Source organism: Homalodisca vitripennis, chromosome 1 (assembly GCF_021130785.1).
Source record: "Homalodisca vitripennis isolate AUS2020 chromosome 1, UT_GWSS_2.1, whole genome shotgun sequence".
Classification (NCBI taxonomy): domain Eukaryota; kingdom Metazoa; phylum Arthropoda; class Insecta; order Hemiptera; family Cicadellidae; genus Homalodisca; species Homalodisca vitripennis.
Genome location: NC_060207.1, coordinates 228395992 through 228410279, shown reverse-complemented (window position 1 = coordinate 228410279; position 14288 = coordinate 228395992). Strand labels below are relative to the sequence as shown.

Genomic DNA, 14288 nt, shown 5'->3' with positions numbered 1-14288 from the left:
ATCAAGTACATGCATACATTTATTTAGTTTGATGTACATTGTACCTGAGAAACAGCGATAAAACATGAGCTCGCGGTGATAATAGCAGAAGTTGCCGTAAGGGTGAATACAGATAGCGTAGGAGACATTCACAGTTTCCTGCCCCCACCTCCGAGCACATTATGAAATATCAGCTGAAACTCTGAACAAGAAAAGTTTAAGTTTTCTCAATAGTGGCGGCGCCAGCCGAGTCGCCAAGCCCACCCCCACGGTTTCCATTATTTTCTTGTACTGGATCCGATAATTCCGTCCGTTTACTTGAACGGTTTTCTTGTTTTGTCGAAAACTTCAGTTAACCGATAGTTGCCGATCATTGTTGCCGAGTAGTTGTCGACTGCTTTTATGGAAAGTCAAGTCGACCCGATCTTTCCACGGCAGCGGAGCTCATCCAATCCAATCCCCCAGATTAAAGTTGACGAATCGCTCCGCGGATTCAGGGAAGTAACGGGTTTAATTCAAACTAAACGTACAAGTTTAACTTTAATTTGTTCACACAATGAGCTAATCCTTGACGTCGGATTTCTATTAGAATGATTCTCACAGGGGCGTATATAAAAGGGGGCTTAGAGGGCCCAAGCCCCCCCCCGGAAGTTTGAAATCCAAACTTAAAATTACACCTAGTAGTTTGCTTTAAGCTAAAAACCATTTACGAGGTCTTGAAGCTCAACAGCTTCCCGGGGGGATGGTCACTGAACTCCTATTTTGGTACATATTTTATAAGTATATTTAAAACTTTAGGAGGGGGGGACTTGAGCCCAATAAGACCTCTCTTATATACGCCCATGAGAGGATTTAAAAAATGGAAATCCGGCGTTAAGGATTAGTTCATTTTCTTAGAGCGTTTTTTAAAATCAACAGATACGGATTGTGTGGAGAAATTGAAGTTAAACTTGTGCATTTAGTTTAAATTAAAATCGTTACATCCTTGAATTTGCGGAGCGAAGTCGTCAACTCCAATCTTAGGAATAGAATAGGAAAATTATTTATTTCCAAAAACATATAGACTACACCAAGATATTAGATTTATTTGCAGTTGATAAATTGTAAATTACCCTTTTACTATACTTACTAAGCGGCGATAAAATAATTTGAATATGTCCTAAACCACGCAGTGTCAGCCACCTCCGAAATTATTTTCTCCATACGCTATACTCATAGATTTTTTTCCCAGGCAAATGTAGGAATATTTGGAAGGGTAATAGGGTTTCAGAATTTGCCATCGTTATATGTGGTGTATAACACCACATTTTGTAACATGTTTGTACTCCTGTATTCCTACTAAGACGAAAGTTTAAAGATAATTTTATTCAAACGTTGTAAGAGCCGGGTTTTGTTTAGCTGAACCGTTTCGGTAGATGCGCCCGTGAGAGAATATTTCACTATCAAATTACTTTGCCTGCTGGATCAAGGTAATTTATACCGGGTGTCCCAAAAGTCCCACTCCCCTTCTAACTTTTGAACGGTATTAAACAAACCAATATCCTTTGGGGGTTAGTTATATAATGACAAATGATGATTTTTGCGCTAAATGAGAACTTAGCCCCTCAACCCAAAATGGGGGGTTGGGGGGTCAATTCAAAATTTTTAAATGTCAAAATATTTTAAAAGTCTTTATAAAAGAACAATGTCACAGACTAGAGGTCTCTATTTCAATCCAGTACGAAGCAACGGCTTGTCAAAGTTTTATTGAAAAGTTACGCTAAAAAACACAATTTTTCTTAATTCATCTGTTCACACTTATTCTCAATACTAAGTAGTACTAAATTAAACTTAAAATAATTAAACTTAATGTTGAAATCTTACCTCAACCTTTTTTTAGCTGAAAGCAAATGCTCAAAATGGCCCCCATTTACTTCTTGGCAAAAATAAAGTCTTGATTCAAATGAATGCCTTACGTTTTCCAACATTTCTGGTGTGATAAGTCGGCAAGCGTTTTCAATCTGCATCCTTAACTCATCAAGTTTCTGAGGTTTGGTCTCGTACACTTTTATTTTCAAAAATCCCCAAAAGAAATTTTGAGCGCCTGTTTTTGAATCCCCTTAGGAGAACATGGCTCCAGCTTTCAGGAGTCCAGTCTGCAACAGCATCAGATTTCAGACGCTGTACGTAAGAGGAAGATGAACTTGAGCTACATTCAACATTCACATCGAATCAGCCCTTCCCACCATAGCTGCTTTAGTGAAGGTAATTTAATTACACCCGTTTTCAGAACTGCTAATAATCTCCGAAGGGTTTATAAACGAGCTTAACATTCGTTACTTGGCCGTACATAACATCGCATTAGGTTATTTGTTTTATATTCCTGTTTCAAAGCCGGTTCAGTTGGAATCAACAATGGTACTGAATAAATTACAACGAAATATTATTAGATTAAAAACCATTATGAATAATTGGTTAACAGCTGACGTTGTGAACGATTTTGCATTTCTCTTATAATGTTATGTCTACCGCTACAATATTTTCGAGTCCCCACTGGTTTATTTAGATTGATGAATCATAATCATTAAACTTACCCGGTGACTGCTACGGATTTTACTTTATACGTCTGCAAATTATTCCACTGTATACTTCACATTTTCTGAAATCATAATTTGTCACTGCTATTGTCAACCGTGTGACTTACACAGACTGATTTTGACACAACATAAAAAAATCAAATAATTTATATGTGGTTGATAAATTATCTTAGAATATCTTTTTAAATTACCGTAATACATGTCAAATGGTTTAAAGTAATGTCTTATTTTAACAGGCAAAGTTAGGGCTAAGAAGCCCTCTCCAACACTTAACTTGGGGACCAATGGCTTAAAGGTGACTTCCGAACCACCACCAACGGCCGGGTAGGCGGGCTGCTTGCAAGGACAGGATCGCTCAGCGGTCACTATCCAAGAAGCAGCCACGCTCGACGTTGCTTGATCTGGTTATCTTGCGATAACCGTTGTACCCGGAACACTGCGCCATTGGCCAGCACTATTATACCATGGTTTAGTATTTTTCACTATTATTTAGTATTAATTTAAGACAAAAACTCCAATAATATACTTTTTTATATTTCTGTGAGGCCTTTTGTACTCAATGAGCACCACATCATCAGACCCAATTTTTCTTGAATTATATTCCAAAAATGAATAATTTAAATAGAATATTCCTACGATACCAGCGCGAACCTAAATGATATGAGGACAGTTAATTATTTGAACAATCTTAAAGAGGTAATGTTACTTACAATTATGTGGCCGATCAAATTTATTTTGCACCATTTACGTTTTATATCGCTGCTAGAATGTGCATACGCCGTTCTAAAAAAGTGTTTTAGAAAGTATTTTAGTGGTAATAATAAAGGGAAAACTGGGTTTTAATTATATCCTTTAATTTGTTACTCTCTATAAAAATGGCTCGCGTAAGAAGATAGCCAGAAGTCATTTTCTGCCTTAAAAACATACATATCATACGCAAAATAGGAAATTGTAGATAGCGGCAGAAAGTATGTCAATATAAGATGTTCGCTGTACAATAATACGGTTTGCTGTCGATTCCGAGACGATGACTCAACAAGTGCGGGAAAACTAGGGAGCGGGGAGCTCTAGAAATCCACCCTCTATGTAACTGATTATTACTTTGAAACACGCTCTGAAAATGTGTACCGTTGTAGTTTAGTTGCTTAAGTTACCGAAGATGACAGCTCAATGTGATTAATCTTCGTTCAAGAATTCAGTTCTCGGCCTTGTGTACGACAGGTTAGAGGTGCGATGAAAGGTTAGAGAAACAGTTGTATCTGGCAATGCCGAGCATTGTTTTCTCTGGGCGACGAAAATATCCAGATATAAAAACCCCTGGGAGCAGAAAGTAGAGTGGTCCAAGTATGCGACCTTGAAGCCCTGTGGAATGCCAGCCGGCGAGAGACAGGGTTTAAGTGTGGATGAACAATGATCGCACATTAGTCAGAGGGATATCAACAAGTGCGGGAGCGTGCCAAGCAGTTGGCCGACGGTCAACGGCGCTAACTCCTCCACAACCCCTGATTTACTCCAGCAGTTCTTACTCACTGTGTTGTACGTAGTATGGTGTTCCAGTATCATTGTTTAATACGCTTGTGACCAATGAATGACTGAGTACGCATGTAGTTGTGGCTCGGTCTACAGAGGGATCGCAAAACGTTTAAATTTACACAAATTCATGAAACCATTAAATACATCAGGATACGGAAAATCAACCGGAGCAGACAATAATTACAAATAAAGCATATCTAACTAGTATCCTAAAAAGTAATAGAGGAAAAAATAAATTCAAGAGAGATGATAGCATCAGATTACCGAAATCTTAACAGTCTGCGATAAAGAAGCCATATTGATCGATGGAGATATGAACAGGAAAATCAATGATTGGTTAAGTTGCGGTTGCGAAATACTGTTCCGACCATTTTTGGTTTAACATTTGTTGGCTGTCCGCATTAAGGCCGATATATGCTAGCAGTTTTTTTGACATAGCTTTGCTTACATTTCTGGTAGTATGACGATCTATGTCCCCATCTGTGGGAGTACTATAACCTATGCCTGATTCTGTGTAAGTAGGACGACCTATCTCCACTTCTGTGGGAGTACTATAATCTATGCCTGATTCTTTGGTAGTACGTGGGAGTACTATGAACTATGCCTGATTCTTTGGAAGTTCGTGGGAGTACTATGACCTATGCCCGATTCTTTGGGAATACGTGGGAGTACTATAACCTATGCTTGATTTTGTGGGAGTACGTGGGAGTACTATAACCTATGCCTGGTTCTTTGGGAGTACGTGGGAGTACTATAACCTATGCCTGGTTCTTTGGGAGTACGTGGGAGTACTATAACCTATGCCTGATTCTTTGGGAGTACCGGAGAGTACTATAACCTATGCCTGATTCTGTGTGACTATGAAGACGCGCTTCCCGATAGTTTTGGTCAGCCGATCTAAGACAAATCGATACATCGATATATGTTATGGATGATTCTGCAGACGAGATCACGACATGGTAGAATTTGCTTAACATCACCGATTCTGTGGTCTTGTACGAGTGTGTGATAAATTGTAACCTCCTCGGAGGTTTTGTCGATGTCAAAAATAAATAAATAAAATTAATTAAAATTGACGCTAGCAATTGCAACATTGATGGTTCTTACGCAATAAGTTCAGATTTTGCTTTATATGATCTCTATATACCCTGTAAATAATCAACACCTTCACTAGGTTTCAGGTCCTTTATAATACTCAGGTAGTTTTGTCAACCTATGCCTGATTCTTTGGTAGTACGTGGGAGCACTATGAACTATGCCTGATTCTTTGGTAGTACGTGGGAGTACTATGAACTATGCCTGATTCTGTGTAAGTTGGACGACCTATCTCCACTTCTGTGGGAGTACTATAATCTATGCCTGATTCTTTAGTAGTACGTGGGAGTACTATGAACTATGCCTGATTCTTTGGTAGTACGTGGGAGTACTATGAACTATGCCTGATTCTGTGTAAGTTGGACGACCTATCTCCACTTCTGTGGCAGTAATATAACCTATGCCTGACTTTGTGTAAGTAGGACGACCTATCTACACTTCTGTGGCAGTACTATAATCTATGCATGACTCTGTGTAAGTAGGACGACCTATCTCCACTTCTGTGGCAGTACTATAACCTATGCCTGACTCTGTGTAAGTAGGACGACCTATCTACACTTCTGTGGCAGTACTATAATCTATGCCTGATTCTTTGGTAGTACGTGGGAGTACTATGAACTATGCCTGATTCTGTGTAAGTTGGACGACCTATCTCCACTTCTGTGGCAGTACTATAACCTATGCCTGACTCTGTGTAAGTAGGACGACCTATCTACACTTCTGTGGCAGTACTATAATCTATGCCTGATTCTTTGGTAGTACGTGGGAGTACTATGAACTATGCCTGATTCTTTGGAAGTTCGTGGGAGTACTATGACCTATGCCCGATTCTTTGGGAATACGTGGGAGTACTATAACCTATGCTTGATTTTGTGGGAGTACGTGGGAGTACTATAACCTATGCCTGATTCTGTGTAAGTAGGACGACCTATCTCCGCTTCTGTGGCAGTACTATAATCTATGCCTGATTCTTTGGTAGTACGTGGGAGTACTATGAACTATGCCTGATTCTTTGGAAGTTCGTAGGAGTACTATGACCTATGCCTAGTTCTTTGGGAGTACGTGGGAGTACTATGACCTATGCCTGATTCTTTGGGAGTACGCGAGAGTACTATAACCTATACCTGATTCTTTGGGAGTACGTGGGAGTACTATAACCTATGCCTGATTCTTTGGGAGTACGTGGGAGTACTATAACCTATGCCTGGTTCTTTGGGAGTACGTGGGAGTACTATAACCTATGCCTGATTCTTTGGGAGTACCGGAGAGTACTATAACCTATGCCTGATTCTGTGTGACTATGAAGACGCGCTTCCCGATAGTTTTGGTCAGCCGATCTAAGACAAATCGATACATCGATATATGTTATGGATGATTCTGCAGACGAGATCACGACATGGTAGAATTTGCTTAACATCACCGATTCTGTGGTCTTGTACGAGTGTGTGATAAATTGTAACCTCCTCGGAGGTTTTGTCGATGTCAAAAATAAATAAATAAAATTAATTAAAATTGACGCTAGCAATTGCAACATTGATGGTTCTTACGCAATAAGTTCAGATTTTGCTTTATATGATCTCTATATACCCTGTAAATAATCAGCACCTTCACTAGGTTCAGGTCCTTTATAATACTCAGGTAGTTTTGTAGTTTTATTTTGCTTATACCGATCCCTTTTTATGACTTATTCTGCCCGTCCTCATAGGCCACTGGCATGTGCGAGGATCTTATCAAGCAGAATGGGAGAGTCGATACAGTACAAAGTATATGATACTGATAAAAAGTGCAAGGGTCACATACAGGATTCGAACCTGCGCTATCTCTAACACAGAATCCAACGACTTAGACCGCTTGGCCATCGGCACTTCGGGTTGACTGTACTTGACCGATGACAAACTACTGTAGTACCAATGTTGTGATATTTTTTAGTACGGAACTTTTGTAATAAATGTAATTGTCAGATTTAATAGGTCACGTCGTCTCAGTTGCTCACACTGTGGGGGTGGCGCGCCGCGGCGGGGGTAGCTGTGGGTGGCGAGACGCTCTCAGTACCGCCGCGACGCTGGTGACGACGACGTCTGTGTCTGTGTCCACAGTGGATGTGTGTGAGTGCGGTTGTTGGGGCTAGTCGTCGACTATGCCGCCGCCATAGCTACACATGTACAGCACGAGGTACAGTATCACCTAAACTTTACTACACCTTGTCTAGCTAGTCCGTACTGTGTCTTTGCTACATTTCACTGCCTAACTTCAATGTTGCATGTTTGTGTCTGTGTTAGTAATGCAGTTGAAAACTTTTGAAATTCGTGTTTAATAGTTTTGTACTGAATTATAAAGTTTTTGCTGATTCAAAATGAAAAAAATGTTAAGCGCTTATAGTTTTTGTAATAATTGTATAACTCATTTACAAGAATCTGATACGAACTCTATTCTAAAGTAACGTAATTACGTCAGGAACAACAATAACATAGGTAAAGTATAGTGCAATAAAGTTTTTATCACTACACACATTTTTTGGATAGTGTTAATAAAATTACCTATCACCTAACTTATAAAGCAACAAACCAATTGATACAGAAGTATGAAAATACGACAGAAGAATACATTTTAAGTTGAAACTTAAGTTGTAACAAATTTATTTTCTTGAAATCGGACATTACTAAGGGAACATAAAAATCAATATTATAAATAAAACAAGTGGTGAATACAGTTGAAACTTTTTCTCAGTCGATTTCAAAGATCGTACTTAGAATAATAAAGAAGAAAAGATACGAATGCGCAAAAATTGATATTAATTAGCCTAATATCTATTTTAGCATCTTTGAAATGATCTCGATCAAAGTTAGCTCCGCCATTTTAAGAAAACTTGAGTAGAATATGACTTCAGGTGATCATTTGTGCAGTTAGTGACAATCGATTTAGTAAAGGATCCCGAATAATATACCTCGGCTTCATGGATTGCGGCTAGTTCAACTTCAGTTTTTAACAAAATAATGGCGAATACTTGATGGTCGCTGTATGAAGTCGAAGATTCCGCCAACAGTAGTCCGATTGGATTTTGACTAAAATCTGGAAGGCACGATCACAATTAAAAATCTAAAGTCTGCCCAATAGATAAAAAGAACAAACATTTTATACCCACACGTAACATTATTTTTCTTTCTAAGAAAACGAAAATTTGGAACCTTTACAATAACCTTGTTAGTATGAAGTGGTTCAGTTGCTTATTGATAAATCCAATTTAATTTGTCAGCAAAACATAAAGCTGATTGAAAAAATATCTACGAGCATATATTAAGTAATTGTAATTTCACTCAATAGATATACTATGGATATAATATAAACAATCTTTAATAACACGGAGACTCCTCCGAGAAATAGCGACGCTTGTGTAAGTGAGACAACCAAACTCCGAGTCACCAATAGCTAACTCTGTTCTGGCTGTCTCAGCTACCTGCATACAAACCACTAAACGTGGTGACACCCCTGAACTGTCGCAATGCGTGAGTATGTGAGACAACCAAACTCCGAGTCACCAATAGCTAACTCTGTTCTGGCCTGTCTCAGCTCGTGGCGTGCACACCCCCTGAAATTAGTACGTGGCGTGCAGACCACTAAACGTGGTGAAACCCCTGAACAATCACAAGGCGTGAGTATGTGAGACAACCAAACTCCGAGTCACCAATAGGTAACTTTGTTCTGGCTGTCTCAGCTCGTGGCGTGCAGACCACTAAACGTGGTGACACCCCTGAACTGTCACAAGGCGTGAGTACGTGTGACAACCAAACTCCGCGTCGCCAATAGCTAACTTTGTTCTGGCTGTCTCAGCTCGTGGCGTGCAAACCACTAAACGTGGTGACACCCCTGAACTGTCGCAAGGCGTAAGTATGTGAAGCAACCAAACTCCGCGTCACCAATACCTAACTCTGTTCTGGCTGTCTCAGCTCGTGGCGTGCAAACCACTAAACGTGGTGACACTCCTGAACAATCGCAAGGCGTGAGTATGCGGAACTGAGTATAGTGCGAGAGTATGGTCGATTTATAATCTCACGCCTCGCGACTACCCACGGGGACATGATGAGGATTTTTGAAGAAGCTCATGGGGTCATAATTAATTGTCCAGTAACAAATAACTAATTTGAATTTTATAAAAGAATAATTTAATTTTTCATTAATTCGCAATTTTTCTTAAAGTAGACCCGCGCAAGTTTTGGCGAGAAAAATGTTTGGGATGGTTAATAATATAAAGTCATGCACTTTTACTCCTAAAAGTTTTTGACACTTTACAGTGTTAAAAACGTACACCATTCACGCAAATATAAGTTTAATCAACTTAAACCCAGCAAGATGAAGATCGATTATTTGGGTGGAAATTGCGATTACCAATTGCTTCATATATTTGACTGACACTGTCATGACTAAAATTACATGTCTGACGGTTGGGTGTGGAATTATAAAAATTATGATGATTGAAAAAAAAATTGTATTTGGTATTTTAACCGCGTCGGTAGTCTCAATAAAAATGTTCTATTCGTTCCAAAATTAGCGCAGTTTTCCATCAATTACTGTCTGAAGTAATATTCCTTTGTAGATTCCAATAAAAATGTATTCAAATCAAAATCAAAATTATTCTGCATTTAAAACCTCACATGTACAATTTACGTACACGAAATTTATCCCACATGGGCCACAGAGGCTTCTACATGGTGACGAGTCTTTTATTGTTGATTTATTGTTCATATTGATCATAGTAAACAGTTTTGTATGTTGTAAAAACAATTACCGAATCTCAAAACTGAGTTATGCCACAATACTATCTAATTATTTAAATATAAAATCACATCAAATAAAAACAGCTATTTTATTCATTATGGAGTAAATTATTGAATTGAAAAAAAAAAAAAATGTTTATCAACGTGAATTAAAATTAGATTTCAGTTATTTCGAGTTGTTAAGAACCATCGGAGTTAGGAGGCGATACGGCGCAAGATGGTCATAGCAAAACAGTAGAGCAGTTTGTTACGAGTAACATTGTAAGTTAGTCCAGTAAATAATTGTGATCATATACGAGTATATATTAGTCTAGTATATAGATAAGAGCAGCGACTCAGCGTGTTCAGCGCCGATCTCCAACAGCCAGTCAGAGACACGATTTTTGTATGCGGACAGCGGGACCTGAGGTCCCTTGTGTTGTGGAATATTCCTGTGTAAGAAATTTGCAATGTAGTATGGATTGGTGTAATTATACGATTTTACTACTCTGGAGGCCTGTAAGCCTACGCTGACAGCCTTCCTTGTAAGAAAATTGTGTGTGATAGGGGGGACGATCTCCTGCCTGTGACTCCTTGCGAAAACTAGCAAGGTTTTGATATACAAGGTGTTAAAACATCCCACACGGGCTTGGTAACTCGCGAAAAATTACACGTAAACCAATAACACTTGGTACCTATAAATCTACTTTTTGAAGTAACTACTGTTTTTTTGTCGTGTAAGAGGGATAGCCCGCAAGGAGTCAGAAGTAAATCATAAATAAGAGCATATGTCGAGTAGTACATCAAAATAAAGGTCTGTATTAGTAGAGTACAATGCGGCAATTCGATCTCAAAGGTTTCCACTCTTGAAAAAATTACGCTGGTTTAAAGTTTGAAACGTTTACAATGTAGGTCCTATGGTAGATCGTTTGGTATTCTTGTTTTGGCTCAAATTGTGAAAGTTAAACTTATAATGGTGTAATGTACTTAAGAAACAATTTTTAAGGTTGTTAGTGACTCTTCACATCTAATGAAAGATTTCGGAAAAAGAATTTAACGTAAGCATAGCTCAAAATGTACATCATAAAGGGGTTGTTTAGCAGAGATAAATGATAAAGGGAAAACCTGTATCAGTTATTATAATAGATAGTTCTTATTTTAAGGTTTGGTTTTGGACTTTACTTCATGTACATCTCACAATGCACTTTAAAACGATGTACATCTTGAGCTATGCTTACTTAATTTTTTTGCCGAACTCCTTCTAAACCATCATCCATCCATTGGATGTGAATAGTCACTAAACTACCTTAAAAACAGTTTCTTAAGTTCAATATTCATTTACTGTTTCAAACTTTAAACCAGCGTAATCTTTTAGAGTGAACCTTTTGAGGTCGGATTTGCAGCATTGTACTCTAATAATAAAGATTTGATTTGATGTACCACTCGACCTATGCTCTCATTATGATTTCCATCTGACTCCTTACGGGACATTCTTCTTACGTGACAATAAAATCGCAGTACGTTTAAAAGTAAATTTTTATAGGTGCAGGAATTATTTACTTAAGTCTTGTATTCTTCCGGGAATTATCAAGCCCGTGCGGGACTTTTTTAACGACCCGAATAACTGCGTGTGCCTTTACAGTGCAAATCGCTTCTCGACACCCGGATTATAATTGGTTTCTCCATCTGACATACGCCTGTGTGATCGGGATAGGTTGAAAGCATAACTATCAAGGATGCTGCCTTAATACTTTAATTTAATAATTAATTCCCTCTTGTTATTCTTTAATTTTAAGTTCCTCTTTTAACTGATAAAAATGTTTATGCGTAAAAATGTAATAAATACATTTTTTACTTGCATCCTGTCTTACAAATATGTAAGCAAAATTATTACTTTTTTACACGCCGTATGAGCAAAACCAAGTTTATACAAAACGCACACTTAAGTACGACGGTAAAATAGTGTTTGATCCCCAACAATGATTAATTAATAGCTTCAGTTAGATATTTAATACAGACTATTCACATTTATGAATAGCGCGTTAATACTACTCTAATATATTTAGGTATACAAGAAAATGAAAAATTTCTAACCATCTAGAGGAAAGTTTTTCCAGTTGAAATAGGGATTGTGAACTTAATACATTGGTGCTTGAGTATTATAGACCTCAATCTGTTGATCAGGAATTCTAGTCCGGATAGTTTAGGGGAGTCAGATGGTCCTATTTCGCTCATGTTAAATTAAAAAGTTTGATGTACCTTTTTTTACAAAGAATAAAAGATAATATGTTGGTTTGTATTTAATTTAAATGTTTGGGCTTTGATATTTAACATGAGAAGACAGTTTTTTACCATACCAAAAATAAAAAGTTTAAAATTCTTTGAATTACTTTTCAAAATAAAAATTGGAAATAAAATTTACCACTAACATTTTACTTTTATTTTTTTATATCTATGCTTAAAACGTTAAGCCGAATTAAAAAATTTACCTTGATTGGTTCTTGAGAAAAATACAACTTTTGGAAGTAGAATTTTTTGTAAAATATATGGAATTATAAAAGTAAAAAACTTCATTACTTTTAAAGTACATTATTGGACCATATGCTGGGTTCTCCGGGTTCTCCTGTTCTTCATAATGATCATCAAGTTTCCTTTTAACCAATGTTTGTTTTTTCTACATTTCTTCTACCACTTTCTTGGCTTTCCGGATTCTAATCCCCCAACTTTCTTTATACGGTCAATGCAGTTCTTCCCAGGACATGTTCTAATTTTTTTCAGAATACTACATTTCATAATGTGTGCTTGATTATATGGAACTATGGATGGAACCATGGACACCTTTTGTTGCTCAAAAGTGCTTTTTAACATCCGTAGCCAAATTTCCCTATTGAGCAGCATTTTGAGTTTCAACATGTAAGCATCTGCGGAGCAAGAGGAAGGTTGCAAAGTCCTTGAATATAGGTTTCAATAGGCTCCATCGAAATGGTGCCAACATAACTTTACAAATATCTAACCTGAGTAAATAAAATGTTTGATGCGTAAAAGTCGTCTTTGTTAAAAAAATAGAATTTTTGCAAGAATTCTTTTGCACGCACTCTCGTTTTAGGTCATAACTTTTTTAATTTAGTAATTTAATTATCTTTGTGTAAAATTTTGTCTGAAAGAGTGTTACGTTCCGATAAAAAAAAAAAAACAAAAAAGATCCAATTTTTTTCGATTTTCACCATTTACGTACACATTATTTTATCTTAAAAGTAATTATCTTTCGGCATACATAAAGATCTCGCTCGAGTAGAGATTCGAACCTGGGTCTGCGGGCCGCGGCCGAGGCGCTAACCACCGTTCTGCCTCCTACCGGAGAGAGTAATGCCTCTAGTGATAGAGATAAACCGACAACGTGACACCGAAGGTTCTAATCTTCGGTGAGTAATCTCATACGAAACAAATCACTGGCACGCCACCTTATTGTTATCTGTTTTAATTTTGGCCCCAAGATTGAGTGGTCGGGGAGGTAAAAATACCTCTCATGACACGGTTCAGTAGCACATCGTCTCGTGCGGTCGACTCTTTCCTTCTGGCTGTAGCCCGTCATCAAGAGGGTTAGCCGTGTGCGAGTATTTAGTGATGTTCAATGTTAAGTACGAAAGTACTTCTTTGAGGAGACATGTGTATAAGGCATATCATTTAAGGAAAATGTTTAGCAAATTGACGATTTTCTGGCCATTTTTGACAATTTTTATTTTTCATTTGTAATAATTATATCAGATTAAAAAGATTCTAACCATTTTATGATGAGGTCTGAAACGATTTTATATATTTAAAGAAAATCACAATATGTGTTTATTAACTAGAAATTTACAAGTTTTATATTCGAACTCGAGATCTCTCATGAAAATGTTTTCATTGGATTTCTTGGACAGCTACTGCCGACACATTGCTGGATGTTATGGCAGTTGCTGACCCGGATCGCGTTGTGCATCATGGACAATACCCCTGCCCCTGGCCTTTCTCGACATGATCTCATCTTCTGTGTTTACAGACTATCTATTCCTAAGGCAAGCCCCAAATTTCGTATCCTTCAGAAATTACAAATATATTGATTCAGATGCTCTTCTCAATGATGCGTGGGCTTTACCTTGGAATGAGGTAATTCTAGCCCCTACTGTTGATCTTATGGTCAATAAATTTAGCTCTTTTGTTTCTTCACTTTGTGACCAGCACGCTCCACTGGTGACAAGGAGGGTTACTAGGCGGCCAGCTCCCTGGATCACAGATGTTATACGTAATTTGCAGGGTCAAAGAGATTCTGCATTTCGTAAAGCAAAACGTACTAAGTCACCTGCTGATTGGCTAA

The 14288-nt window shown here is 37.8% G+C and overlaps 1 protein-coding gene across 1 annotated transcript in view; it reads left to right on the top strand.

The window, feature by feature from the left end:
* Positions 1-7240: 7240 nt before the first annotated feature.
* Positions 7241-14288, top strand: part of LOC124353129 (fibroblast growth factor 17) — a 194799-nt gene continuing 187751 nt past the window's right edge. The window contains exon 1 of the mRNA XM_046802979.1: positions 7241-7355. Coding sequence (XP_046658935.1) covers positions 7342-7355 — 14 coding nt within the window. The 5' untranslated portion in view covers positions 7241-7341. The remainder of the gene's footprint in view (positions 7356-14288) is intronic.